This window comes from Hyperoodon ampullatus (assembly GCF_949752795.1).
Source record: "Hyperoodon ampullatus genome assembly, chromosome: 14".
NCBI lineage: Eukaryota > Metazoa > Chordata > Mammalia > Artiodactyla > Ziphiidae > Hyperoodon > Hyperoodon ampullatus.
In genome coordinates this window covers 22,231,340-22,258,860 of record NC_136927.1, presented here as the reverse complement: position 1 = coordinate 22,258,860, position 27,521 = coordinate 22,231,340, and the positions used below count along the sequence as shown (strand labels likewise).

Genomic DNA, 27,521 nt, shown 5'->3' with positions numbered 1-27,521 from the left:
TCCTCATCCCCGTCACTCTCATTTTCTTCTCTTTTCAACAGACACTGGGCGTCTCTGCGTACCCGGCGCCCTTCTGGGTTCTTGGGCTGCGTCCGGAACCAAGTAAAGCAAGTCGGCTGCACCTCTCCCGGGGCGGAGACGGCGGGGCCCGCACACCTGGCTGGCAGGTGAGCCCGGGACCGCGAGTGAGGCGCCCTCGCCTCCCCGCCGCCCCTCTGCCTCCCGGCCCGCGCCCAGGCAGGGAGGAGAGTGAGAGGTGCCCGGCGTCGCCAGCAGGGGGCGCGCGCCTTCCAGACGCCCGGCCCCTTAGCCAGTCGCGCATGAGCTATGCGGACGCTTTCCGGCAGCGTGGCGGAACCGCTTTCCCCGTTTCGCGGCATTTGGCGACACCTGCGCGCGGCGGCGGGCGGCAGTGTGGCACCATGGCGTCGCTCTTCAGCGGGGCCCTGCAGCTGACGGACCTGGACGACTTCATCGCGCCGTCTCAGGTGGGCGGCCCGGGCGGCGGCCGTGCGCGGGGAGCCCCCCCCGCCGCAGTCTCTCCCCTGAGGGGCTCAGAAGCGGGGCTGCTGGGTCGCACAGCCCCGTAGCTTCCGCGTCCCCTTCCCGGGCGGCCACTGAAGCCGGACTCACCTAGCTTGGGGCCCGGGAGACCCTGCCGAGCTTCCTGGCCAGTTCCTTGAGTGTGAACAGAGTGGGACGGCCCCACCCCGCTGCGAGGGCTTGGGAGGTGCTCCGCTGGAGTCACGGCGGTGGTCGTCGTAGGTGTCGCCCCCGGGGGGGGGGAAGACAGAGCTTGCCCCCAAAGGGGACAGGACAGCTGCACTTGAGAGCCGGCCGCCCTTATCTGGCGTCCCCGCTTATCGGTTGCCACCAGCCAGGCAGGACCAGGGCTCGGAGGGCCATAGCTAAGCCGTCCCAGGAGGAGGAACGGGTGGGGCTGGTCCCGGCACAGCGGCAGGAGGAGCTCGGACAGGCCTCCCACCAAGGCTTTCTGGGGCTAGTTCCCTTTGGGAATGCGACGGCCAGTGAGGTGCTCCTGTTGAGAGAGACCGCGAGAACTCGAGTTGGGCAGAGAAAGGAACTTTCTTCCAGGAACTGGGCGGGGCCAAGCGTTCCTAGCGACCCCTTGGCTTCCTCCCAGCAGTCAATGAAAAACTGGCCAAGGTGCCCCGCCAGACGTTTACGCTGAGGAAGGTGAGGGTGGGGGTTGGTGCTGTCTGCAGACAGGTTAGCGTGCAGGCCCAGTCAGCACCGCCTCCATCTGACTGTGACCTGCAGAGCGACTCTTGGTCGGACAGAGTGTCTGACCAGGCGTAAGTAGGGTAAGTAGTGACAAGATCCATAGCACTAAGAGTGCTTCTGCTGCAGGAAGACCGGAATCAGGGCACAGTTTTCGTCCCAGGTGGTGGTGTGGCCATCAGGCTGCCCCTCTTCTTCCACCTCTGTGCACTCAGGTGCCCGCTGGGGTTTCTCACTGGTATAGGATTGCATCAAGCCCATGAGGGTGGATAAGAGGCCGGGAAGCGGCGTGGCCAAGATCCACATCGAAGATGACGGGAGTTACTTCCAAGTCAGTCAGGTAAGTGCCAGCTCGGTTGGCCTGAACCACGTTTCACTGCTCCGTCGAGTGACAAATGCAGGGGCCACAGGATCTTGCACGTTTCACCAGTCCTTTCTCAGATATGTTCTGCAGAGAGCTCTTTGCAGAGAGCTCTTTGCAGAGATGGCAGTTCCCGCATCCCCTCCCTCTTTCCTTCTGTCTCTGAGTTGTAATTGTGTAAGATTTTCTAGTCCAGACCACTTGTTCTTAGGGAACACCTGCTTCCTGTGTAATTTAGTAATGACAAGATCCTAATCCAATGGCGTTAAAATTTACCCCGACTGTTTGCCATTTGGACTCTCAAGAACATCAGTGCTGTCCCAGGGACCGCAGGCACCACCAGGCACGCTAGCCCGGGGATCCTGCCCAAGCAGGGGAGGAGCCACAGGATGGTTCACGGTAGGGCCAGACAGCAGGATCCAGAGTTCACAGGGAGAGAGCCACTGTTCACTCAGCCCAGGAGGGTGACGCAGCAGCACACCACGGGTCCCGCCCAAGCCCAGCACAGCACGGAAGACTGGGTCCTTTTTAGGTACCAAGTGGGCGCTGCTCCAGAGCAGCAGTGGTTGATCTGGAGGGAAGTCGGAAGCACATCAGCGCCCTGCTCAGCACAGCATCACAGCCTGGCCTTGAGGCCAGTCCAACCTGGGAAAATGCACTGAGCTCAAATTGTGGCTTTGGTGCTAAGTGAGGCCTAGTGATCTGGGCTGGAAGGGAGTTCCACTCTTGTCAGCCCCCTGGTCACACTCTGGGCCCCTGAAGCTCAGACCACTCCTGTGTGTGCAGAGGGAGTGAAGGGGCTCTACTGGGATCATTTGCAGCTAAGAAGAGTTGCCCAGCCTGGAGGCTGGCTTGAACACCAAGTTCTGCAAATGTCTGGCCGAGTCTGACACTGTGACTGCCCCTTGTGTCCCTCACCCACTCTTCCGTGTGTTGGCACTGGGCAGGCACAGCCCAGGTGGGCACAGCCTCCCGCCATCTCCTCCCTCTGCCCGTCTCCTTGTTCCTCTGTCCTTTCTTCCTTAATCTTTGCCCTTGCCTTTCTTTTCCTCCTCCATTTAGAGCCTGGCCTTGGGCATTTTCCTGTCCCCACAGCCCCGTGAGGGCAGCCTGGGGACCAACGACTGTCCAGGGCCTCTGTGATGAGTCAGCTGCTTCTCTGCAGATTTAATGCCCATCTCCCACCCCTGGTGGGCAGCAAGCCTCTTCAATATGATCTGACATGCCAGCCAAGTTTGTACCGAAGTTAGAATTTGGTGCCAGTATGAAAATATAGAATGTGTATATGTGTTTCTGCAATAAATATTTAACTTCTAAAAACTTACAGCACATAAAGCCAGTAGTTGGTTGTCAGTGTTGTGAGACGGAGAATGAAGGTTCCCTGTGGGTCCCATCATCTGAGAGCTCCATGTCCTCATGCGGAGGGCCCTTGGGGTACCAGGTTCTTGTGCTTCCAGGATGGAGGGACGAAGAAGCTGGAGAAGGCCAAGATCTCGCTGGACGACTGCCTGGCGTGCAGTGGCTGCGTCACTTCGGCAGAGACCGTGCTCATCACTCAGCAGAGCCACGAGGAGCTGCGGAAGGTTCTAAGTGCTAATAAGGTGAGCGGTGGGGCAGTCTTTGGGATGCCACTCTAACCCGACATCAACCCCAGCATCCCTCACTCGTGTTGTCAGGGCAGCTCATCTTCTGGTGCCCTTTATCCTATGTGACTCCTGACATTTTTAGGTCTCATCGGTGGGATCTCAGTCAATTACTTGTATTTTGACATTAGTGTTAACCCTAAACTTCAGCTTTTGCATGTTTGCAAAAATGACACGCCCTGATGGAGTTAGGCTTGGAATCTGTTAAACACACAGAGTGAGCGGCAGGTCCCTTGCTTTGCAGGTGGCGGCACCTGATCAGCAGAGGCTGGTTGTCATCTCGGTCTCTCCCCAGTCCAGAGCGTCGCTGGCTGTGAGATTTCAGCTGAATCCTACAGACACCGCCAGGAAATTAACTGCATTCTTTAAAAAAATAGGTAGATGCTGAACCTTGGGTGAGCTCCAGCTTGGACACAAGGGCTGGCGGGGGGCTCATCATGCCCCGCTGTCACTGGGCTTAAACACATCAGAAACTCTATCTGAGGTTGACTTCAACTTGAAGTTTTGTTTTGATACGGAGAGCAGTGCCTTTTAATAGAAAACTGTCTGAATTCTGATGTTGCACTTCCCGAGTCTGGAATTTACTCACTCCTAATATTGTTTTTAAACTGTCACCATCAAGGCACATCTCCCAGGTCTGAGTTGGGTTCTGGCTCAGATCAGCTGGTCAACCTCTGCGTGCTGGGAACAGGGCTGGGAGGACGTGGGGTGAGCCCCGGTGCTGGCGGCTGCCTTAGGCAGCATGCAGGGTTTGGCCTGATCCCTGGCAGCCACCGAGCTCAAAGGAAGGAAGGCCCAAGGACGCTGGGCTGTCTGCACACCAGCGTGTCATGTGACGCCCCACGGGAAGGCAGAGCCCTGCTCCCGGGGCGAGGTGGGCAGCACCTGGGGCTGTGGCCATCCTTCTTGGGGTGAGGTGGGTGCTCCCTTGCAGGGGCACACTACGTGTTTGATACCACCTTCTCGAGGAACTTCAGCCTCCTCGAGAGCCAGCGGGAGTTCGTGCGGCGATTCCGAGCACAAGCCGATTCCAAGCAGGCCTTGCCCCTGCTGACTTCCGCCTGCCCAGGTATGCTGATGCTGCGGACCGATGTCAACAGCTGGACATGGGTGATGGGAGTGCTGGGGGAGGGGCTCGTCAGCAGGCACTGCCTGAGGGTCACCTGTAGTTGCTTCAGTTCCCGGAGGGGTGATCATAGGGACACCTGAGACATGTGTCGGCGACAGCAGAGTGGGGGCTCCTTAGTGGGCTCCTAACTCCTGTACAAGTCAGTCCACCCCAGAAAGTCACACCCCTGCCCTGCTCGCTTCCCCCACCACCCCCACCCTGTGTTGGCCTCAGGCTGGATCTGCTACGCCGAGAAGACCCACGGGAACTTCCTCCTCCCCTACATCAGCACCGCCCGGTCCCCGCAGCAGGTCATGGGCTCCCTGGTCAAGGACTTCTTCTCCCAGCAGCAGGTAACAGGGACATCTTACAAAATGAGCCAAGACTGCAGTGGTCACGGACCCACACGCAGAACTGTGCTCCCAGCCATGCCTGTGCTGTCACCCCCGCCTCAGCCTTTGCTGCTGGGGCCAGGCAGCTGCACCACTGCCGTGTTCTCCACACAGCATTTGACCCCCGACAAGATCTACCACGTCACGGTGATGCCCTGCTATGACAAAAAGCTGGAAGCCTCCAGACCCGACTTCTTCAGCCAAGAGCACCAGACACGCGATGTGGATTGTGTCATCACAACAGGTGTGGGGCCCCGAGCCTGCTGGCGCCGTGTCCCCAGCATTAAGGCCCAGCACAACCCCCCTGGTTCATGTCGGTCACCCCGTCTGTGAGTTGAGCAGCCTTGCAGAGGCTCCCAAATGCTTAAAAGAGAAATGAATGCCCACCCGGGAGGCAGACGATCCGGGGAGGGTCGCTGTCCAGGGACGCGGTGCCCTGCCCACTCCAGGCGCATTGTGAGGCACCCCAGGGTCAGGCGCGTCTGCCCCACCGCAGCACCGGGAGGCCCTTCAGAAGTGGAGTTGCCTCTGGCTGGGTTCATCCTCCTCCACTCACGAGCAGGGGCTGGACGTCTGGCCACTCACAGGTTGCTAGGGATGCAGGTGGTGGGGATCTTTCATGGTCTCTGTTTTTGTTGAGATTCAGCTGAAGAGCGTCTGTCTGTGCTGTGGTCTCATCGTAGGAGAAGTCTTCAAGTTGCTGGAAGAAGAAGGGGTCTCACTGTCAGAGCTGGAGCCGGCTCCCCTGGACAGTCTGTATGTTGCGCCTGCCATGTTAGGGGCAGTAAGCTCGTCCAGCATTGGGGTGCTCTTGACCTTGGGGTCACAGGTGTCCTGGTGGGCAGCAGAAGGGACGAGGCGGGGGCAGGCACTGTCCTCCCCCCTCTTCTCTGCCTCAGCTTCCTTCTGGTTGGTTTTGCATCTGCCCCGTGGTATGTGTTGGTGTCCAGAGGTGGTTGAGTTCACGAGACGGCCTGTGGACAATTGGCTGATGGTTATCAGAGCTGACCCCAACTTCATACAGGTCTGAGCTCCCCAGAACAGGTGACATGACGGAGGGGACGGTTCTTTTCCCCCCGAGCCTCCTCCTGACACACCCACAAAGCCTTGGAGTCTGTAACTCATCTTCCACTTAGAAAGCAAGTGTTCTCAAACATGACAGAGAGGTTACCCAGAAGCCTTGGTGGACAGCAGCCCCACTACCACCTGAGGCCATGCCCTCCTCCCCAGGTGCAGCAGTGTATCTGCCCAGGAGCCTACCAGCCATCAGGGTGGGGGCTCGGGGGGCTACCTGGAGCACGTGTTCCGGCATGCAGCCCAGGAGCTCTTTGGAATCCACGTCACTGAAGTCACCTACAGACCCCTGAGGTCAGTGGGAAGGGCTGGAGCTTGGGGCGGGGCAGGGCAGCCTCTCGGGGCACCAGGCAGGAGTTGGGCCCTCCCCTCTGGCTCATGTGAAGGGGCCAGAGCTCTCCAGCCCTTGGTCTCCTCATCATAGGGCTCAGTGTCCCCTACCCACAGCACGGTGACCCAGGGCCCCAGAGGCCCATGGTGGCGGGACGGTTTTCCTGGCACAGGGTGTGTCCCAACGTGAGTCCCCATTCCAGGGAGGACGGGCTGGGGCCTTTGTCAGACCTTGGGAAGGTGGGGTTCCCATTCTACAGACCAGGAAACCAAGGCTGGGGCTGAGGCCACCTGCCCCACTCATTGAAGGGAGCTTCCTACCCTCCCCTATCACTGTCCCCCACCCGGGAGGAAGCCTGGGCGTGCCGTGTGGACAGCCTGGTCTGTGTCCCCTCAGGAACAAGGACCTCCAGGAGGTGACTCTGGAGAGGGACGGCCGGGTCCTGCTGCACTTCGCCGTGGCCTACGGCTTCCGCAACATCCAGAACCTGGTGCAAAAGCTCAAGCGAGGGCGCTGCCCATACCACTATGTGGAGGTCATGGCTTGCCCTGCAGGTAGCTGCAGACAGAGTGGGCCCTCTGGGACCCCGTGCGCCGACACCCTCCCCTTGACCACACTTCTGCCCGCCCTTCTCTGCCACAGGCTGCTTGAATGGCGGAGGCCAGCTCAAGGCCCCCGACACGCCTGGCAAGGAGCTTCTCCAGCAGGTTGAGAGGATATACAACATGGTCAGGACTGAGGCACCAGAGGACGCGCCTGGGGTCCAGGAGCTGTATGGGCACTGGCTGCAGGGCGAGGGCTCAGAGCAGGCCAGCCGCCTACTGCACACAAGCTACCACGCGGTGGAAAAGGCTGGCTCCAGCCTCAGCATCAGGTGGTAGGAGGCCTCAAGGATCCACCCGGCCCAACACAGCCAGCACCGGGACTCCCAGGAAGGCGTGTGGCATCTCCAGCAGGGAAGTCGCCCGAGGCCCCAGGGCATACCCCCAAAATGCTGGATGAGATGTGGGGACATTGGGACCCACATAGAGATGGGACTCAGGACCCCCCAGCCAGTAAAAGTGACTTTGAGCCTGTGCCCGCCCAGACTCCCTGCTGCAGGGGGCCAGAGGTTCCACCAACTGCTGGAACCTCTCCAAGGGCCCAGAGCCCTAGAGGTGCCCTGACTCCTCCTGGTTGTGGCGGCCTAAGCTGTGAGGGTTTCAGCTCGTCCTGTGGGGAGCTTAAGGGAGAGAAAAGGGGGGGGTTCCTCATCCCCCATTTCTAGAGTCACCTGAAGCTGCGATGTGGAGGGTGGTGATAGGCTGGACCTGCCAGGCTGGTCAAGCTCACAGCAGAGCTTGGGGAACCCTGCCACACTGGGCAGCAGAGAACACTGGCAGGAGACAGGCACCTGGCCCATGACCCCAGCTGGGGATGGGTGCTCCCTCCACCTAGAACCAGGTGTTCGATGAAGCTGCAGTCCCTGCGGCTTGAGAACCTGTGTCTTGGGGGCTGAGTCCAGGCGGGAAGGACTCTTGCTATCAGGCCTTAGTGGTCTCTCTGGCTGAGTCCTGTGTCCACAGCTGGACCCCCACTTAAGGGGCAGGGGGAGGGCAGATTGCATTCAGCCCACCAGGCCTGGCCCCGAGAAGCTCACTTCTAGTAAAGGGAACTCTCTCTGAAACCGGTTTCTCTTCACGAGTGTTTACCAGCATCAAAAAAGAGGCCTTTCAAAGCTTTATTCAAAGTTCAGGAGCCCTGTGCACCCCACTAGGCTGCTTCGCAAACCCCCAGGTCTCAGGGCTCACTGTGGCCCAGAGAGGGGCCCCAGGTGTCCAACACCAGGAAAGGCCAGGGCGCCCACCCTCTAAGGCTGGGCAGGGCTGAGGAAGGCTCGATCCTCCTCTGGGCCAAGGGAGGAGGGGCATGTGGCCCAGCCCACGTAGGGCTCACTTCGGCCGGGGCATGCTCAGGAGTCCCCACTGCAGCGCAAGGAGTGCCCGGGCCTGTGGCTGCAGCGGCTCAGCTGCCTGCTCAAAGCTCGCTCGCTCCCTGCAGAGCACTTCCAGGACTTCAGCTGGGGCGACCTTCCCCGTGAACTTGCGCACAGGCTCCTCTCTGCGGGGAGAGGGGCTTCGATGGGAACCGCTGGGCAAGCTGGACATGGCGGTGGAAATGGAGCCACTGTCGGAGGGCACTTAAAGAGCAGCCTCTCCCTGGTGCCAGACAGCCCAATAACTAGTCCCCCGACACCTCCCTCAGCATCCAAATGACTGCCAGGGAGGCCCAAAGGACAACAGTCCAGCCCCGTGCCAGCCTGTTCAGCAGCGTGGCCCCTGGGGAGGACACAGGTCCTCCCGACACGCGCTGGCTCAGGCCCTGCCATGTGCTCCCCAGCCTGCCCCACAAGAGGGCCCGCACGCTGGCCAATACTCACGCCACCCTCAGGAAGGGGTTGTAAAGGAGCTCCTCGCCCAGGGTTGAGGGCACCGTGGGCACATCATCCTCATCCCTCTTCTGGAATGACCACAGGTCTTTGTCACAGCCTTGTCTGGCAGTTCCAGGCAGCTTGGCTCAGCTCACCAGTCTGGGGGCTTGAGCCTAGACCCTGAGGGCAGGCACTCATGGGCCAGACCTGCAGGCTGCCCAGCTCCCCTCCCTCACCAGTGGGAGCCTTGGCTGGCAGAATGCCCTGGGCCAAACCACGTCTGGTCACCCGGGTCGGTCATGGTGGACTCCCCTGCAGTGCCTCCCTGGTTCCAGTCCTACCCCACCCTCCAACCTTGCCACTGAGAGGGGAGGAGTGGTCACACCTTGGCCCACGATAGCTTGGCCTTCACGTGGTTGTTGCAAGGCTCCACTTTTTGTGCAAACTCGAGGTTACCCAGTGTGTGCTCGTGACCACAGAACACCTTCTGGAGAAAGAAGGCACTTGGGGTGCACAGCACCACCATAGGCAGAGATGGGCAAAGACACTCACCCCAGTGGCCCAGCCCCTCCCCCCTCGCCTGGTCCACCTGTCCCCATGGCTGGCAAGCAGTCATCCTAAAGCCTGGCATAAGGCAGGTGCAGAGCGCACCGGTTATGTAGGAGGCAGGGCCCCATGAGAGGGTAAGGGGCAGGCTGCTCACTGTCTCAGGGGGCAGGGTGCCCAGGGTCTCCACCAAGCTGTGGTACATCTGCTGAGCTGTGGTCTCCAGGCGTGAGCCGCAGCCGGCCACAGACAATGCGTCCCCTGGGGAGTTGGGTGGGTCAGAGAAGGTGGATGGGGCAGAGGGAGGTGGGGTGGGTAGGCGCAGGGCAGCCGGTACCCGAGAACACGGCAGGCGGGTCCAGACACTCATCTTCCCACAGGAAGTAGCTCATGTGGCCCGAGGTGTGGCCGGGCGTCAGGAGGCAGCGCACGTGGATGGCCCCAAACTATGGCAGAGGAGTAGGTGGGCCTGTAAGGTGGTTGGGCCCAGGGCGCTCTCCCCACCCCTCCTGAGTGCATGCTCACCTGCAGCTCCTCGCCATGTACCAGCCTGCGGGTTAGCGCACAGATGCGCTCATCTGCGCCCAGCACCACCAGGCCAGGCAGCAGCCCCGCCAGCTCCGCGTTGCCCCGGGCGTGGTCCCTGCGGGTGGGCAGAAGCAGGATCACATGGGGTCAGGGTAGGGTAGGGGTGACACCCTCCTGCCTCAGCCCGCCCTGATGGCACTCACCAGTGGTGATGGGTGGTCAGCACAGTTGTCAGTGACACCCCCTCCCGGCCCACGATCTCCAGCAGCTGAAAGGGATGGGAGTTAGGGAGATGCAGGTGGTCCAGGTGGCTGCCTGTGTTGGGGCGCCAGGCCCGGGTGCACAGTGCCCTAGGCAGGGGACGGGCCTGGGGGTAGGGGAGATCCAGCAGACAATTACTGAGCGCCCAGCGCACACAGTACAGTTAGGCACCATACACAGGGAGAAGAGAAGACCCGAGACGGCTCTAACCTCAGAGGAAACCCAAGATAATCAAGAAACCCTAAACGCCAAATAACCAGAGATGAGACAATAGGGGAAGGATCTGGCCCTGGCAGCGTAGTCTGGAGAGCCTCTCGGAATACGGACTGACGGTCTCGGCCTACGATGCCTGGGCCCACAGCTGTGCTCCTGCCGCCCGAAAGCTGCCCTCACCCTTTTGGGCACGGCCACGTCCACGGCCACAGCCTCCCGCGTGTGCTCCTCGATGACCAGGTACATGTAGTTGTCCTCAAGCACAGGGATGACTTTGACCTTCATGGTCGCAGAGCTCAGCCACCCCGCGCCTCCTGAGCCCCTTCCTCAGGGTGGGACTACCCTCTCCAGACCCTAGGCAGCGCTGTGCGTGGGAGGGGTCAGCTCCACAGACACGCTGGGGGCCAGGAAAGGAACCGCGCTCCCTGCTCCCGGACTTTCCCGAGGGCCCTTGAGGAATCCCAAGCTCCAGGCTTAAGTTGACCTGCAGCTGCGGGGACCAGTCTCTCGCAAAGACTCAGCCCGCCGCAGGCCCCGCCCCCGCGCAGCAGGCCACACCCCCCGATTAGCCCGCCCTCTTCCGGCTCCGCCCCCAGCCACGCCGCTGCCCCGGTAGGCCCCGCCTGCCTCCCAGGCTCCGCCCCCTCCCCAGGTGCCCTCCCGCCGCAGCGCGACCCTGGACCAGCCCCTCTCCAGGCCCCGCCCCTCAACGTCCTTCCGCAGGCCCCGCCCACCCCAGGCCCCCTCCCTCCGAAGGACGACCCCGGCCCGCCCCCTTTTCCGGTCGTCCACTTACCCCAGCGGGCTGAGCCAGCTGGTCGCAAGGACTGTCTGAAGGACAGCCGGACGGAGGCGGGCCTCGGGCGCCTGTCACGGGGCCTGGACGGAGCGCGCCGCTCACCCGGGCCGCCGCCAACGGCCGGCGGGCCCTCCTGGAACCTGCGCGCGCGGGGACCCGAGCACGGTGCACAGAGCACACGCGTGCGCGGGCGGGAGCGCGCGCGTGCCCGAAGGGGGCTGCGCGCACGTCGGGCCAGTCGCGCCCGGCGCTGCGGCGCCTCCTCCACGAAGCCCTCCTGGCACCGGGCTGAGACAGTCCTCCTGAGTACCCCGGACCCGGATTGGGACGTCTGAGCCCGCTTCCGTCAAGTTGAGGGGTGCAGGGATCTGTTCAGTTCGTTTGCCTGCCCTTCCAGTGTTCAGCGTAGGGCCCTAATGAGTGTGCGAACCCACGTGGTAGAGCAAAGCGCGCTGTGTGAGGACAACAGTAACAGCAGCGGCATCTCCATACCATGCGCGCTGTCCCACACCTCCCCAGGCTGGCCCCTTCTATGCACTCGTGGTTCCATCCGCGTCCCTGATAAATGCTGGGGTGCCGATCTGCGTTTCCCAGATGAGGAAAAGGAAGCCGGAAAAAATGGATCGCCAAATACGGAAGAAGTTGAGAGTTTGCACCCACCTCCCCAACCACTGAACTGTCCTGCCTGCCCTCGTGGGCGGGGCCCCGGGAGTCTCCTGGGGACAACAGAGGCCTTGGCAACACAAACCACCGTGTTGCAGCAACAGGCCAGTAGTCGAGGCGGCACCGGGCTTGGGGCAGCCCAGAGTCCCTTTTGCCTATGGAGTATGTTGCAGCCCCAGGCCCCAGGCCAGGGGCCCCACCTCGGGCCACCAAGAATGTGAGTCCTCCCAGGACGCTGCTGCTTCTGGGCTCGGGGGTTCTCCCTGTTCCCTCAGAGACCAGGAGGGGTGTAGGTCCTCCCAGGACCTGGGCCTGATCCTGGCTGTGGGAGGGCCTGCCCCAGCTCTGCCAGGCTGAGGGTGTGGGGGTGGATGGCTGGTGGCTTCATGAGAGTGGAGGCCACAGCCCAGGTCTCAGACGCACCTGGGGTATGAGTGGTGGTGCCTCCCTAGGTTCTGCCGCGGGCCGAGACCTGGCTGCCAGGAGTCCCTGGGGGTGCCCCAACCTGGGCCGCCAACCTTGAGACAGAGGTTCCCTCAGATCTAGAGCTGAGTGAGGAGCAGCGGCTGCAGGTGGGTGTGGGGGCCCTCGGGCAGTGGCAGGAGGGAGGGCATCCCCAGGGCCCCACAGGCCCCACCTCTCATCCTGGCCATCCATAGGTCTGCAAGGAGCTGGTGGACCTGCAGATCAAAACCCATCGCCTGAAGGAGCAACACGAGGCTGAAATCTTCGAGCTGAAGAGTGAGGTGGGCACTGATGTGTGCCTACGTGTGCCAGCCTGAGGGCATGGGGGGAGGGTGCACACTTAGTGCCAGAACTGTGAGGGGTGCAGGTGTGCCCCATGTGACTGTACACGTGCAGTGTCTGCGAGTCCCCACCTGTCCTGTGTGTGCTGTGTCCCTGTGGATGCCCAGATGGATGTGACCTGGTCACCCCGCAGGTCCTGTGGCTGGAGAGCCGGGTGCTGGAGCTAGAGCTGCACGGAGAGCAGGCAGCCCTAGCAGAAGCTGATCCGGGGCACCGCCGGGCACTGGCACAGGAGCTTGGGCACAAGGCCTGGGGGCAGGGACACTCCAGCCACCACAGACTCCAGGTCACCATGAGCGCATGGGTGGAAGCTAAATGGGGGTCCAGCAGGGGAACAGTGAGGCTGAGACCGGCTCTTCTGTGCAGGCACAGCCCAAGGACTTCCTGACTGCTGAGAACGAGCAGAAGCTGGGGGATGGTGTGAGTGTGCAGCCACCTAGCCCAGGAATCTGTTGAAGTTTCTCCTAGCCCAGGGTGGAGGTGGGGCAGTGCAGGGGACCCAGAACTTGGGCTCTCACCCAGCCACCCCTTGTGTACCCCGCAGCCACAGGGAGAAGTAAATCGGGCGCCAGAGCAGCACAGGGCTCGGCAGCAGGCACTGGAGACACGTGTGTGAGTGACTGCCTCACCTGGGACAGGAGGGCCCAGCAGGGCACAGTGAGCAAAGGAGCTGTTCTTAAGGGGCAGAAGCAGTCACCTGCCCTAGGTCCGGCTAAGCCTCATACCCATGTCTGCAGGGCAGCCCTGGGCTGGCAGCTGCAGGGAGCCCAGGAGGAGGCCAGGACAGCTGGGCAGCAACTGGCTGCACAAGCCTTGGTGAGGCCCACCCCTAGCTGCTTTGAGGTCTGGCTCAGCAAAGGTCCACCTTGCAGGACATAAATTCAGGGCCATCTCCACCCCCAGGTATTGTCTGCCTGCCGGGGCCGGCTCCACCAGGCTGAAGCAGAGAACGCCCGGTTGCAGCTGCAACTCAAGAAGCTGAACGAGGAGTACGCCATTCGACTGCAGCACTGCGCCCGAACCGTGGCTGTGAGCACTGGGCCGGTTGGCCCTGTGTTGAGTGGGAGGCCTCTGGGTCCTGGGGAGCCCGAGCCTGGCCTGGGTGTGCTAGACCACTTCAGAGAGACTCTGACCTTGTGGGAGACTTCAGACCCACCCAGCATACTGTCATCAGACCAGCTCCATGGAGGGAATTGGCAGTGGGGGGAGGTGTGGACCCGCCCCAGCCCGGCCATATCTCCTCCAGGGGTATGCAGATGGTGCAGGCCCGAAGCCTGCATCCACAGCCCTTCGGACCTTCCTGGAAACCACTCTGGAGGACATTCGGGGGGCGCATCACAGCCGTGAGCAACAGCTGGCCCGGGCTGCTCGCACCTACCGCAAGCGCCTGGCAGATCTGAGTCGGAGGCACGAGCTGCTGCTGGCTGGCCCCAGGTGGGTCCCTCCCTGAGCTGGGCACCTGGGGTGGGATGGCCGTAGGTGACCTGGTGCAGGGCTTAGTGTGCAACAGGTGCTGGTGGATCCCAACGGGGCACCCAGGACCCCCAAGGCTACCTCTGGTGCAGCCACCTCAGACATGGAGCTGCCGCCCCTGCACACGGTCACCAAATTCGGCCACCTGAGAGAGGACCAGGCTAGGCTGGAAAAGCAGCTCCAGAAGCTCCAGGCCCAGGTGACCGCTCCCTGCTGCCCCACAACTCGCCCCAGGACCCATCCCAGGCTCAGCAAAGCCCCAACCCCAGGGCCTCTGAGCAGCCTGCCTCATTCAGCAACCGCTGTTCTTTTTCCCACAGAAAGAACCCAGTGAAGCCTCTCAGGGGGGCCCATTAGAGCCACAGTGAGTACCTGGTGTGGGTGCTGAGGAGACCCATTCATTTATCCTATGAACTAACTGCTTAGAGGGGTTCTGGTTGCTGCAGTGAACAAGGTGGCCCATCTGTATTCTCCAGTCTCGGTCTGCTTATGAGACACTAACAATCGCAGAAAAACCAACTGCCCGGAGAGAGAAGGGACTACCCTCCTGTATGGGAGGGGGCTACCCTTGAATGGGAGGGTCAGGGAGAGACCCCGAAGAAAGGACACTTCAGCTGAGACTCGGAGGACCCACAGCTGAAGACCTGTGGTGGCATGGACAGTAGAAGTCTTGACCCCAGGACAAGGCAGGAGCAGGCCACCTGGTGACCTTCACAGCCTTTGCCTCCGCACCTTCATGTTCTCAACTGTGCAGTGAGCAGAAGCTGGGACAAGTCGCCTGCCTGGGGTTTTGGGAAACCCCCCAGCAGGGGGGGAGGCCCCCCCATAAGCATCCTTACAGACACTGGGGTCACTGTCCCAGCTGGCCTCGTGGCTTAGCTTTCCCTGAGTGGCCAGTGGCTGCCCCCATGCACAGATGGCTTCAAGCCTCACAGGGCCCATAGTTGAAAGGCAGCCCTGTACTGTCCCAGACTCGCTCCCAGCAGGCACCTCAAGGACCTAGGGGCCCTGACTTGAGCAGGGTCATTGATCAAAACCTGGGTCCATGCCAGCTTTCACGCCCACCCCTCCTCCTCCCCTCACAGGGGCCTGGAAGCTGCATCCTGGGCCCAGATCTGCCAGAAGCTACAGGACTTCTCCCGTGGCACCCAGGTAGTGGGCAAAGCCTGGCCAGAGGCCCCTCCTCACACTGTGCCCAGGCTCATGGCTTATGTTCCCCCATTCCAGGCAGAGCTGGAAAGGGAGAGAGCACAGCTGCTAGTCCGAGCCACGATGGCTGAGGAGCAGCTTTCTGAGCTACAAGAGTACGTGGACCAGCACCTGGGCAGGTGGGCTCTAGAGGTGGGCTGTGTAAGACCCAAGGACCTCAGTCCCAGGCACTAGCAGCAGGGTTTGTCCACAGCCAGGTGGTAACTATGCCTAGTTTCTCTGAGCAGGTACAAGCAGGAGATCCTGAGGCTGAGGAAGCTGGTGGGTACAGGAAACCCCTGGAAAGCAGGGGCCACACCTCCAGCCAAGCCGCAGCACCCAAGGACCCGCAGCCGTTAGCTGGTCAACAGATAAACTTGGAGCAGAACTCTTCACAGCCAGCATGGAGCCCTCCCCACAGCACCCCCTTGGGAGATCATTCCACCCAGCTCAACACCCAACAAAAATCAGGCTGGAACCCACTGAGTCTTTATTGTGTCCAGTCAGCCAACCTGAGAATTGGGGGCTCCAGGTATGGAGGCAGAACTAGGCCCTGGGACAGCCTGCCCAGCTGGCCCACCACTGTGGACATCATAGGCCCAGACGCGGTCCAGGCCCTCACCCAGTACAGCCACAGGTTGCCAGGTGGGGAGGGGGAAGCGCCCAGACACCACTCGGGCTCCTGCAGGCAACTCTGCCCGTAGCTTGTCCTCCAGCAGTGGGAGCTATGGAGGAGAGGGAAGGTTGGGGTGGGCAGGGTGGAACACAGCTCCCCCTACCCAGCTCCTCCAGGCCCAGCACCTACACTGGGGATGGCTTGGGCTTCCCATGGGGTCAGCAAACCCCAGACCTACCACGCTAGGAGCCAGGAACACAGACACATTGTGGCAGTCCCTCAGGCTCACCTGCAGGAAGAGGAAATCACCCCAGCAGGGATTGGGGCCCCAGCAGGGAGGGAGGTTTGGTGGGCATGGGGTAACTGCAGCTTCCAAGTCCCAGCTCCAGCCTGCCCAGGTGGCAGAGGTACCTGGCACTGTCAGCAGGGTGGCCAAGCTTCCAAGCTAGAACTGGAAGCATGGAGATCAGGGTTGGGGTCTGAGGGGGTCCAGGACTCCCTGGATTACCTTCCAGAGGTTCTCACGGCGGTAGCTGACATTGCCCGCACATCCTGCCCTCCAGGCATGCAGCCACGCCAGCCCCACCAGCCATGGGTTTAGCTCATAGCCCACAGCTGGGCGGAGACCGCACTTGTGGGCAGCCAGCACCTGTGGGCACAAAGCGTCAGGACCAACAGATGGGGAGGTGCGTTCACAGGAGGGGTCAGCAAAGACGCTCCCCAACACACACGAACACGGTCCTTACAATCCTGCCGTCGCCAGAGCCCAGATCCACCATCTTTCCTGGACGGCCTCGCAGCAACGACAACACGTGGTCCACCTGCCTGGCACTCGCGCCAACATAAGGCACCTGTACAAGGAAGCAGATGGGACTGTGAGGGCGGGGGGCCTGCCTCCTGGGCTTCCTTTCTTAGAGTGGCCAGTCGGGTCCTAGCTGAAGGAGGTCCCAACCCACAGCCGGATCGGCCCTGGAGTAGCTGCACCCTCCCCCTTAGCGCCACACTCCAGGCCCCGCCCCCAGCCCGGGCCCGCCCGGCCGGTCCCCACACCCCTTGGCCCAGCACCTGCAGCCGCAGCGGCACGCGGCGGAAGCCCGGCTGCAGCAGCAGCGCCCACACGGCGTAGGCGACCAGGCCCGAGCCCGCCGCCACCTGCAGCAGCTCCAACGCGCCTAGCCGCCGCTCGCGCAGCTCCGCCAACGCCTCGGCCGGGTCGTCCTGCTCCATGGCTGCGGGAGAGCGGCTCAGGGTCGCCCCACCTCAAGGCCCCTCCCCGGCTCAGGTCCGAGACCCTCATGCCCCGGCCCGGACCTGAAGAGGGCCGTCCTCCCCACCGCCCCCGGCCTGCGCGGCGCCCCTCCTCCCCGCTCCGCGCCTACCAGACCCGCGACGCCGCGCCGGAAGAGGCGGCCGCGGAGAGACACCGGAAGCGGCCGGGTTCGCGTTCCGCTCCGTCCGGGTCCAGGGACCCTCCCGCGGGTTCCGGACCGCGGAGCCTTGGGGTCCGGGGCTACCCTCGCGGGTTCTGGCCGCACAACATCCTGCCTGTAGCCCGCGTCGCTCAGCCTCGTTGGCCCATGCCGCAGATGGTTGCTGCGGGCCTGTCCTGGGCGCTGCGGACCCCTGGAGCTGCACATCCCAGCGCGGGGAGGCGCGAGGGAGGCGGTGCCGTGGATCCAGTTGACTGGCAGCGGAGGCCCGTGCGGTGTGGCTGGAGGCCAGGGGCGGCGGTCAGCCCGGGGGAAAGGGCTCACCGGGGAGACGCCGCCCCGCACACCCCGATAGCCAGCCAAGCCCAGGAGCAGTCGCGGGGAGGCCACCCGGGCCCCTCCCACGGCTGAAGGCAGTTAGCCCGAGTGCGCAGGAAACCCAGGATGCGCAGGCTTCGGCGGGGGCGGTGGGAGTTTGAGCTTGGCTGAGGGGCAGGGCGGAGAGGGTTGATAAGGAGAAATTTAGCAGAACCGAGAAGACAGATGTTGGCTCTCTCTGAGCGTCATGGGAGGGGAGCCGGATGTGAGGTGCTGGGCGCTCTGGCAGCTGGCCCAGTCAGGGGGATGGGAGGAAGAGCCCCAGGAGCTGGGGAGACTACCTTCTCCAGAAAATGTCACACACACGAAGAAAGATTGAGTTCCCGGAAGTGACCTGATGAAGCCTGGGAATGGGAGAGGCAAGTGGGGGGACAGAGGCAGGACCCCCTCCTCACCCCACCCTGAGGCCAAACGTCCTTGAGTGGCAGAGACTTGTCTGCACACAGGCCCTGACCTGCTTCTCATCCATCCACGGCATCGGTCAGGAGGGACGGAAGCTGCTTCAGACAATGCAGGCATGCTGGAGACCCCTGCCCCCATCCCCAAGTGCAGACTGCCGCAAACTTGGCCCCAGCTGCCACCACTTGGGAAAGACAGGTGTTCCTGTGGCAGGAAACCCCGGTGCCCTGCTCCCAAGACCTGAGCACTGGAGAGGAGGAGGGCTGCTCCCCACCCCCATCTCAGAACATCCTGTCTCCTTCCTGGCTGTCACTGGGCCCTCCCCATAAAAGGAGGATGTGCACTGGGCGTACACAGCATCCCATTCTTGTTTCTTTTGTTCCTTGTATTATTCCTGGTGCCTAGAGCAGCACCTGGTACCTAGAAGAAACTCAATAGAAGCTGGTCGACTGAATGAAGGCACCTACCCTGACTCCCCGGTGTGCACACCCAAAAGTCCCTCACCTTCACACCTGCACCCTGCTCCTCACCTTTGGGTACTGGGCACTTCAGTGCATACCTGTGTGAGTGCACATGCCCAGAGGTGCCCCAGAGGCACCTGCTCCCATAGCCCCAGCCCTCATGCTCACCCACACCGTTTCCCCTTGGCCACTCCCCTGTGGGCAGGCATGAAGCCCCTGGCCCAAGCCTTCCAGGCTCCTCCCAGAGCACCCTGGGGCTCCTCTGGCCCTGTCAGCCACACCCACTTCTGCCCTTTCTGCTCCTTTTGCTGGTTGCAAAGCCAACACTTTCTCTGGAGGAGGGTGTGTGCATAGGAGGCGCTTCCTGGGGCAGGTGGGCAGAGGCCAGTGTCCAGCCTAGGGCCCAGCCCAGAGAAGATGCCCTACATTTTTCTGGACAGATGGTCCCAGAGGTAGTCCACAGTGACCACACTTGGGCTTCCCTGGTGGCGCAGTGGTTGAGAGTCCGCCTGCCGATGCAGGGGACACGGGTTCGTGCCCCGGTCTGGGAGGATCCCACATGCCGCGGAGCGGCTGGGCCCGTGAGCCATGGCCGCTGAGCCTGCGCGTCCGGAGCCTGTGCTCCGCAATGGGAGAGGCCACAACAGTGAGAGGCCCATGTACAGCAAAAAAAAACAAACAAACAAACAAAAAACACAGTGACCACACTGGGTGTGGCCATGGGCCTCTGTCCAAACAAGGCTGTGGGGAGCTGGCCAGAGAATTAGGGCAAGAGCCAAGGGTGAGGTGCTCCTCAGCGCTGGAGGCGAAACCCTCCTCGGGTCGGGGTCTGCATGGGCAGTGCAAAAGCCTCCCAAGATGGAGAGGAGAATGACAGGAGAGCACACTCACCTCCTCCTCCTCCTCTGGTCTTTACTGAGATACTCCCTGGTGGGGAGAGGGGGAAACAGGGATACAAGGGTCTGCAGTCCAGGAGAGAGGTCCAGGCTAGAGATCCAAACGTGGGGTCATCAGCATGTTGATGGTATTTAAAGCCAGAAGGCTGGCCCAGTTCTCCAATGAGGGAATGTCGGAATGTGCGTGGAGAGGAGGAGAGGTCTGGTGCCTGAGCTCTGAACAATCCATGGGTGCCAGTTTGAATTTGGGGATGCAAAAGGGCACAGCAAGGAGCCTCAGGAACAGCAGAAGGTGGGAGGAGCCCAGGGGAGCCTACCATCCAGGGTGACTGTGCTCCCACCCACAGTTCTCACCAGTCCCCACAGCAAGTGGCCCGTCCAAGTGAAAGGAGTGCGTACCCGACACGAGTGTAGCCTTAGACAGCCCTCCCCACCGAAACTCCAGGGCAGCCACCGGAGTGATGCAGTGTCCACACAGGGCGTGGCAACATGAGGTACCTATATCAGCTGAATCTGGCAGAAGTGGCCCTGTGTATCCTTGTTCCTCTCCCAGCCTCAGTTCCTGCCTGCAGGATGGCGGGGCCCCTTCTCCAGTGAGGGCTGCCAGGCAGAGATGGGAAGTTGTTTCTGGGGCTCAGCCCAGGCACCCCACCAGACCTGAGCTGTGGCCCTCTTTCCCAGGAGCTGTGGGGCTGGGTCAGCAGAGTCAGCTCCCTCTGGGTTCAGTAGTCCCACGTGCACCCCCATCCTGGGGCCTTCCAGCCTCAGGGCAGTCAGCTTTGTCCAGACCGCGCTGGCCCTTTATGTGGCTGAGGCTGGAGAGGAAGGCGGGGGCAGTGACAATGAGGCCAGTGGCGGGAAACGGTCCTTAGAGACCCCATTGTGTGCCCCCGCCCACTAGAAATGGGCAACAAGCAGGACCCTGCAGAAGAGACCCCACAGCTGTCAGGATGCTGGACACGTTGCAGGGGTCTGTGGACAGAGGGGCCCATTCTTCCCCAGGGGCAGAGTGGGGCCAGGATGACTCTGCTGGGCTTGCAGCGAACCACGCAGGGAAGTCGGTGGCCCACCAGATTGCAGCCCCTTCCCTCAGGTTTGGAGTGGTGTCACCTGCCTCCCCCTACAAGGGCCTCCACCCACCTCAGACCTTGGGTGTTATGGCCCCTTTTCCACTCCCACTCTGAGCAGTGGAATCACCTGGCATTGGGGGCAGCAGAGCTGAGGGTGACGTGAGTGGGGGGTCCCTGCATGCCCCCACCCAGCAGCAGCCCCTCTCCAGGGCGTGGGCTGGGTGGCCTTAGACATGGCACCACTGCTCCAGAGCCTCAGTCTCCGGCTCTGTGAAGTGGGAACTGGGCAGTGCCGGGGGCTGTGGGAGAATAAAGTGAAGTGAGGCAGGCCCAGGGCTGGGCTCAGGCACGAGCACCCGATGCACATTGGCTAATGCAAGCAGCGTTCTTATTGGTTATTGCTATTACCTCGGAAGCAGTTGGTACTGTGATACCATCTGGAGGCCAACCCCCCACCCTCCTACCTGCCCCTCCCCAGCACCCTGCTCCCAGGCCCCTCAGTCCAGCACCACCTCACAAGGGTGAAGGTGGTCAGCATGGGCAGCCGTGTAGGCACGGCTGAATTCCTGGAAGCGGGGTGCACAGCCCAGCCAGGCCTCACCGAAGCGGCTCCAGCCCATGAAGAGGAAGGTGCCAGGGCCAGGGTGGACGCCACAGTGCAGTGGGGTGCGAATGGAGGCCTGCGCATGGCCCCCAGGGCCCCCCACCCGGAAAAGCGGCAATGTCTGGCGGAGGACACGGGCGGCGGCCACGGTGATAACAGACTCCTGCAGCTCTGTGTCGTGGGCAACCCCGTGGATGGTTCCATGGATCACTGTGGGGACACATGTTGGCCAGTGGCCTTCAGGGGAAGGCAGGCCCCTGGCTCGCCCCACAGCGGGGACACTCACCAAAGTCGCTGGTGCACACGGCCAAGAGGAGTTCGGCATCACTGCAGGGTCTGCAGGCACCTGGCATGCAGGGGAGGTCATGAGTGGCAGCCCTGACCTCTCCAGGACTACCCGAACCCTCCCCCAGCTGGACACAGGATAGAGAGGGCAAGCTACCAGACCCCCCTCAGGGCCTGATGGCAACTGGGGGTCTCAGGGACCATGTGTACACACCCTGAAGACACCCTGTACTTGGGGTGACACTGCAGGCTCGTGCATGCATCACACCCACGCACAGACATGGGCCTGGGGGCTGTGCCCAGCATGCAGGCAAAAAGACCCACCGAGCTGGAGCTCAAGGGTCTGGGTGCACGCGGCACATGCTCTTGCACACCCATCTCACAGGCAGCACCAGCAGGCGGTAACTCCTTGGTCTCCCAGAGCTGCTTCCTGGGGCCCAAAGTCACTGGCCCAGCCCATGTGGCAGGAGGTTATGGTGGATTCGAGGGTCAGGAGACAGAGCAGAGACCCCCATCCCCTGTGAGGTTAAGCTCCAAGCTCCAGGAGAGCAAAAAGCTGGGCCTGGTGCCCTGCCGGGAGGCGGGGCTGCATCTCCATGGTGACCAGGCTCACAGTGGACTTCTGTTGTACTGGGCTGGGGGAGGGGAGGGAGGTCACCGCTGGGCCAGGGAGCCCTGGACAGCTTTGGCCGTCATCCCCTCCCCCAACCCTTCAGGGACCAGGGGCCCGGGTTGCCCTGCCCGGCCTCCCCTTCCGGGATTCTGCCCTCTGTCAGCAATTTCCCTAACCCGCAAAGTGAGGGATTGCCCCTCCCCCCGCCCCACCTGTCCTGGCGCTGCTACTCACTAGCTGTGTGTCTTTGACAGGCTGCCTCTGTTTCTCCCTCTGTGCAGTGGGGAGGACAGGCAGGTTCCTACCCAGCGAGACCAGGGAGCGACTCCACGACTCCCACCTGTCCCCACCCAGACCTGCACTCACCATCCGCACTGAGGCCGTGGGCCTGCGGAGGCAGCTCTGGACGCCCGTCCTCCCGCAGTTCGAAACGGAAGGAGGCCACGCGACGGCTGATGTCGGGATACGGGGTGGCCTGCAGGAAGAGGGCCCGGCGCTCGCGGGGACCCCAGCGCACGCATCGGCCCCCGGCCGAGCCTGGGCCCTCGGCCAGCAGCAGCTCCAGCACGCCGCCCGCCCGCTCCGCGAAGACTTGGGCGCCTGCGAAGGGCCGCGCCGGCCGCAGGCAGGCGATGCCGGGCCGCACGCCGGGGTCGGAGCCGCCCAGGGTGAGGCGCAGCGCCCCGGCCGGGTACAGCCACTCGATCCCGCCCTCCGCACAGGCCAGGGCGAGCTGTCCCACGCTGCCGGGCTCCTGCGTCAGGCCGCTGCGGACCGAACGAGCGGTGCTGAGGCGGGCGGCCGGCGCCCACACCCGGCCAGCCCGCTTCCCCTGCACCCTCTCCCCGCAGCCATCAACAGCTGCGTCCACTTTGTGGAGAAGGAAACTGAGGCCCAGCGTTCTGGGACTCGGCGGGGGGCGGGGAGGGCAAGGATTCGGTGCCGGGACGGAGCGCCCCCATCCCAAAGGGCTGGCGACACATCTTCCAGCCCCCTCCTAAGGGGAGCGAGGAGTCCCAGGGGGTTGGCCCGCGCGGGGGTCCAGCGGGGCCCGTACCTGCCTCTCCAGCTGCAGCGGTCCTCCGAGTAGCCGGCGCGGGCGGCCGTGGCCAAGAGGCCGAAGCAAAGGGCGCAGAGCAGCGCCGGGGGCGGCATAGCGCGCGGGGACGCGCGGGGGCGCGGCGGGAGCAGCCGGGGCGTTGGCCCCGGCCCCGCGCAGCCCCCACCGCCCGCGCCTGCCGGCCGCCCACCCGGCCGGGAGCCTGGAAGCTGCCAGGAGGCAGTGGGCGGGCCGAGCGGCCAATCGCGCCGCGGTGCCCGAACTTTCCACCAATTGCAGCGGCGCTCTCGGGGGTGGGAGGACCAGCCCGTGGCCCAGGAGGCGCTGGGGAGGGGCTCCACTGCCGGACGTGTTCCGTGTCACCTCCTCGATGTACCCCCATGCTTTCCCCCCAACACACACCCCCGCCTCCAGCCTCGCCTTGCTTGCAGTCCTGGTCTGGCCACTGTCCTCCAAGCCCCTGGCCGGGGTGGAGGTGGTGCCCACTGGAACCTCTGGGAGAGGGGAGTTCATCTGGGTGGCTCCCTCCAAGACTGCTACCTAGGCTTCCATCCCCCATCTCTCCCTAACCTGGCCCTGGTGACTTCCCACAGGCCACGCGGTAACCCAGCGATGAGTGTCCAGGCACTGGGGCTGCAGGCACCGTGGAAAAGCAGGAGCAAGGACAGCCCTGAGCCCCAGAATCAAGCCCCTAGTAGGTTGGGACAAGCTGAAACGAGGCCCACTCTCATAGAGGAAACCCCGCCCCCAATGCCAATGTGTAGGCCAGGGAGGGGGTGGGGAGTAGGTTGTCTGGTGGGGACTGGAGAGAATGCCAGACAGCGGGGAGGAGCAGACAGCCTTGGCCAAGGCCCTGAGTTGTGGACCCGGTGGATGGGACCCAAGAGCCTGGTGAAACCGTGGGGTCAGATTACAGAGGTCTTAGGCACAAACCCAGGACTCCAACCTCACACTGGAACCCTTGGGATCACTGAAAGCTTTAGCTGACATAGACTCTCTGCTGTCTGTGGGTGTGAAGTTGTTTTTTTTTTTTTTTTTTTTTTGGCTGTATTGGGTCTTTGTTGCTGTGCGCGGGCTTTCTCTAGTTGCGGTGAGCGGGAGCTACTTTTCATTGCGGTGGCGGGCTTCTCTTGTTGCAGAGCACAGGCTCTAGGCACGTGGGCTTCAGTTGTGGCACACGGGCTCAGTAGTTGTGGCTCGCGGGCTCTAGAGTGCAGGCTCAGTAGTTGTGGCGCACAGGCTTAGTTGCTCCTTGGCACGTGGGATCTTCCCTGACCAGGGCTTAAACCCATGTCCCCTGAGTTGGCAGGCGGAGTCTTAACCACTGCTCCACCAGGGAAGCCCGGGTGTGAAGTCTTTACCCCACTGTCCCCCCACCCCAGCCCTCCTGCTGCCCTGGGCCAGAAGTGCGGGCTGACAGATGAAGACAGATGGCGCCAAGGGGAAGGGGGGCATTGGAGCCACTGCCAGACTGAGCGTACCACTGCCCCCTCCCCTGGCTCCAGGGCCCTTCAGGGCCAAAGAGGGGCAAGGCATCCTCAGGGCTCAGCTGGCCCCTCGCCCTGGGCAAGGTGGGGTGGGAACCAGCTATCAATCACGCTAGCCCAAAGGTGGACACAAGCCAAGTATCCATTGACAGATGATGGGTAGACAAAATGGGGTCTATCCATACCGTGGAATATTATTCTGGTTAAAAAGGAAGGAAATTCTGCCACATGCTACAACATGGATGAACCTAGAAGACATTATGTTCAGTGAAATAAGCCAATCACAAAAGGACAAATATAAGTCTATTCATTTGAAGTACCTAAAATAGCCAAATTCATAGAGAAAAAGTAGAATGAAGGTTGCCAGGGGCAGGGGGATGGGGAGTTGGTGTTTAATGGGGACAGAGTCTTCAGTTTGGGAGGATGAAAACGTTCTGGGGATGGTGGTGACGGCTGCACAACAGTGCGACTGTACTCGACACTCCTGCACACTTAGACACGGTTAAGATGGTAAGTTTTATGTGTGTTTTACCCAATTACAAATTTAAAAAGGGCCTGGCGCTGGGCACATAGAAGGCAAAAGAGGCTCCACTAGAAGGAAGGGAGCGGGCACCCCAGTCAGCTGCCCTTGCTGAGACAGCGGGTCCACTTCTGGCGGGTCACTGGGGCCCTGAGTGCTCTTGCACAGGCCTGGGAGGCGGACAGTGGGCTCCAGGCGCCCTCTGGTGGCAGTGTGAGGAGTCAGCCTCAGACCCACCTCCCACCAGTCTGGGGCCCCTGGCTCCCCACCTTCCTCCTCCCCCGGAAAATGGGTTAGTGTCCGTGGGTGCCTGGAAGGGGTTCCTAAAGGGTGACCTAGTTTGGAAAGGACTGAGCTGGTCCCCTCAACACCAGGCTTCCCCTGCCTTCTGCCCCAGCTGATTCTTCAAGGGGCTCAGTGGTGATGCTGACTGTCACCCACAGAAGACCACAGAAGGCTGCTCTCCTCACAGCTCCTGGCCCCACGCCCTGTGGGTGCTTCCCTGAAGCACCCAGTGTCATAAGCCATCGGAGGTCTGCCACCCACAAGACAGGGCACCCAGAAGGCCACGCCTGGCCTTGCTTGCTGTGGGTGCAGGAGCAGACATGCTCAGTAAATACCTGGAGAGAGAGTGCATGGGTCGATGAATGATACCCCAAATCTCAGGTAACTCTCCCAACATCTGTGCTCGGTTTGGAGGCTCCTTCATGCGCCCCCAGCTCCAGACCCTTCAGTGCCCTGACCCTCCAAAATGGGCCTCTCTGCATTCCCACTCAAAACCCAAGTCCTGGCAGAGGACTGGAGCAGATGCTGGGACAAGGAGCAGTCCAAGTGAGCCCTGCCCTCCAGCAGGGGAGGCAACCCCACAGGGTAAGGGGCACAGGTGAGGAGCACATGTGACCGAGGGGGGGCTGGGCTGGTCCCGGGCCTGTGGGAGCAACACAAAGGCCAGACAGAGGCAATGGGGGTGGAGGGATGGGAAGAGTGCCCCAAGTCTGGATGGAGCTTAGGGCCAACCAGGGACAGGAAGCTGGCCAGTGGGAGGTGGAACTTGGCTTCCAGGGGACAGTGAGCCTAGCTCCTGAGGAAATGGTGAGAAAACCCAAAGGGTCAAGTTCTCCCAATTGCCCAAGACCTCCCACTTGGGCTCCCATTTCAGCAGAAGCAGGGGAGAGGGAGAGATGGGGGCTAAGCAGAGGCCAGCTCAGCCTTGCCCCTAGCTGAGCCTGTGGCCGCCCAGACCCCTGCAGCCAGGACCTCTTGAATGTGTGCTCTAGTTGGCCCAGGGCAGGGCGCTGCACCCCTTGGAGGGGCTGGGAGCATGGGAGCAAGGGACAACGGGGACAGTTCCCACAACTGAGAGCCAAGGGGTGCCAGGAAGCTGCCACCAAGTGACACGCTCCAGTGGTGCCCACCATGAACACTGGCCTGGCAGGCTCCTGACCAGCCTGACCTAGGGAGCCCTAGGGTGCTGAGTGACCAGCCCTCCCAGAGACCCCATCAGGGAGACAGTCATATCTGCCAACTCTTCCGGGCAGCCTGCGCTGGTTCCGCTTCACCTGCACACAACCCCACCTCCACTCCCAGGTGGAATCTGGCCTTGCCCACCTATGAGCCTGTACCTTGGGACACATGACAAGTTTCCTCCCTTGATGAGAAATCCACCCCCCTCCCCGCCCCACATACACCTTGCATCTTCTCTGGGAGCCAAAAACGCAGCTGCAGATTGATTTGCAGCTGAGCTAAAAATAACTGCCAGGCTCCAGCCAGGGCCCAGGAAAATATCCCATTGCTAGGAGACGTTACTGGGAGACCGCCATTGCTAGGCAACAGGGTTGCCATGGTGACAGCTGGGCCCTGAGTCATCCTCAGCCCCGGCTGCTCCACCCCGCTGCCCCTCGTGAGTCGGGCCTGCGTCCTGGGAGGAGGGAAGGCAGGGAGCAGAAGCTGGAAGCAGCAGAGAGGCCTGCTGCCCACCGCCCGCCACCCACAGCTGCCAGGGCCACCCCATGCTGCGAGGTTCTCACTTCTGTGGGCGCCCATCTGGCTTCGGTGGTGAGGACTGGCAAACACACTTGTGGCCTTCCCACCCCACATGGTCCCCTCCCCAGGCACTCTCGGGGCTCCTGCCTCTGGGTGGGGAGCAGAGGCAGTGAGGGGCCCAGTGTCCATGTGGCCCCACAGCTTCAGAGCAGGAAGCTTCAGAGCCGGCCTAATCACTAGGGAGCACGGGGCTCTCACCACCTGTGCTGCACTAGGATCTTCAGGGCAACCCCTTGGACCCCAGACTCATTTTCCAGGCGGGCAACTACTTGTCTGAGGCCCCATCCACAGAGGGAAGATTTGGGCCCAGGCATGTGGTTCCAGGGCACACACATCACCCCGGAACTCCCAAGGAAAGGCCTGAGGACCTCCTGTGAGGAGATTCAGGGAGTTTCAGAGCCACTGCCCCAGGCCTCCAGAGCCATGAGGGTGACCTCCATGGTAAGAAGCCCCATCCCCCGGCTTCCCTGGTGGCGCAGTGGTTGAGAGTCCGCCTGCCGATGCAGGGGATGCGGGTTCGTGCCCCGGTCTGGGAAGATCCCACATGCCGCGGAGCGGCTGGGCCCGTGAGCCATGGCCGCTGGGCCTGCGCGTCCGGAGCCCGTGCTCCGCAGCGGGAG

General features: G+C 62.3%; 5 protein-coding genes across 6 annotated transcripts; 2 read left to right on the top strand and 3 right to left on the bottom strand.

Moving 5' to 3' along the window:
* Nucleotides 1-422: 422 nt before the first annotated feature.
* On the top strand, nt 423-7,806 carry CIAO3 (cytosolic iron-sulfur assembly component 3; the record flags this gene model as incomplete). The annotated part of the gene is made up of 11 exons (XM_079720234.1): nt 423-488; nt 1,487-1,582; nt 3,061-3,204; nt 3,491-3,623; nt 4,181-4,315; nt 4,589-4,707; nt 4,861-4,990; nt 5,430-5,502; nt 5,977-6,114; nt 6,548-6,705; nt 6,794-7,806. The coding sequence occupies 11 exons, from the start codon at nt 423-425 to the stop codon at nt 7,030-7,032; spliced, it is 1,431 nt and encodes a 476-aa protein (XP_079576360.1). The 3' UTR covers nt 7,033-7,806.
* A 51-nt stretch (nt 7,807-7,857) lies between these two features.
* On the bottom strand, nt 7,858-10,394 carry HAGHL (hydroxyacylglutathione hydrolase like; the record flags this gene model as incomplete). Its single annotated transcript, XM_079719602.1, has 8 exons — nt 7,858-8,251; nt 8,571-8,650; nt 8,947-9,048; nt 9,265-9,368; nt 9,445-9,553; nt 9,633-9,750; nt 9,839-9,903; nt 10,290-10,394. 8 exons carry the CDS (start codon nt 10,392-10,394, stop codon nt 8,083-8,085), a joined length of 852 nt encoding a protein of 283 aa, XP_079575728.1. The 3' UTR covers nt 7,858-8,082.
* Nucleotides 10,395-11,728: 1,334 nt separating this feature from the next.
* CCDC78 (coiled-coil domain containing 78) lies at nt 11,729-15,399 on the top strand (the record flags this gene model as incomplete). The annotated part of the gene is made up of 14 exons (XM_079718971.1): nt 11,729-11,788; nt 12,024-12,143; nt 12,231-12,317; nt 12,512-12,664; nt 12,745-12,829; nt 12,936-12,990; nt 13,116-13,194; nt 13,282-13,407; nt 13,625-13,812; nt 13,879-14,050; nt 14,172-14,215; nt 14,937-15,003; nt 15,079-15,179; nt 15,288-15,399. 14 exons carry the CDS (start codon nt 11,729-11,731, stop codon nt 15,397-15,399), a joined length of 1,449 nt encoding a protein of 482 aa, XP_079575097.1.
* A 113-nt stretch (nt 15,400-15,512) lies between these two features.
* Nucleotides 15,513-17,279, bottom strand: ANTKMT (adenine nucleotide translocase lysine methyltransferase). 2 transcript variants are annotated; one of them, XM_079720001.1, is made up of 6 exons: nt 17,035-17,279; nt 16,721-16,884; nt 16,402-16,506; nt 16,164-16,304; nt 15,894-15,944; nt 15,513-15,764 (listed from the first exon to the last, which is right to left on the bottom strand). In XM_079720001.1, the coding sequence occupies exons 2-6, from the start codon at nt 16,880-16,882 to the stop codon at nt 15,543-15,545; spliced, it is 681 nt and encodes a 226-aa protein (XP_079576127.1). In that variant the 5' UTR covers nt 16,883-16,884; nt 17,035-17,279; the 3' UTR covers nt 15,513-15,542. The 2 variants fall into 2 exon arrangements, with proteins under 2 accessions (XP_079576127.1, XP_079576128.1); XM_079720002.1 differs by lacking the exons at nt 15,894-15,944; nt 17,035-17,279 and having other exon boundaries at nt 16,721-16,986.
* Nucleotides 17,280-20,786: 3,507 nt separating this feature from the next.
* METRN (meteorin, glial cell differentiation regulator) lies at nt 20,787-22,946 on the bottom strand (the record flags this gene model as incomplete). Its single annotated transcript, XM_079719778.1, has 4 exons — nt 20,787-21,103; nt 21,180-21,239; nt 22,158-22,558; nt 22,849-22,946. 4 exons carry the CDS (start codon nt 22,944-22,946, stop codon nt 20,787-20,789), a joined length of 876 nt encoding a protein of 291 aa, XP_079575904.1.
* Nucleotides 22,947-27,521: the final 4,575 nt, after the last annotated feature.

Coding starts and splice junctions, on each gene's coding strand:
- ANTKMT (XM_079720001.1), bottom strand. CDS start 16,882: ATGGAGCAGGACGACCCGGCCGAGGCGTTGGCGGAGCTGCGCGAGCGG. Junction 15,945..16,163: donor GCCGTGAGAACCTCTGGAAG/GTAATCCAGGGA, acceptor CTCTTCCTGCAG/GTGAGCCTGAGGGACTGCCA. Junction 15,765..15,893: donor TGTTCCTGGCTCCTAGCGTG/GTAGGTCTGGGG, acceptor TCTCCTCCATAG/CTCCCACTGCTGGAGGACAA.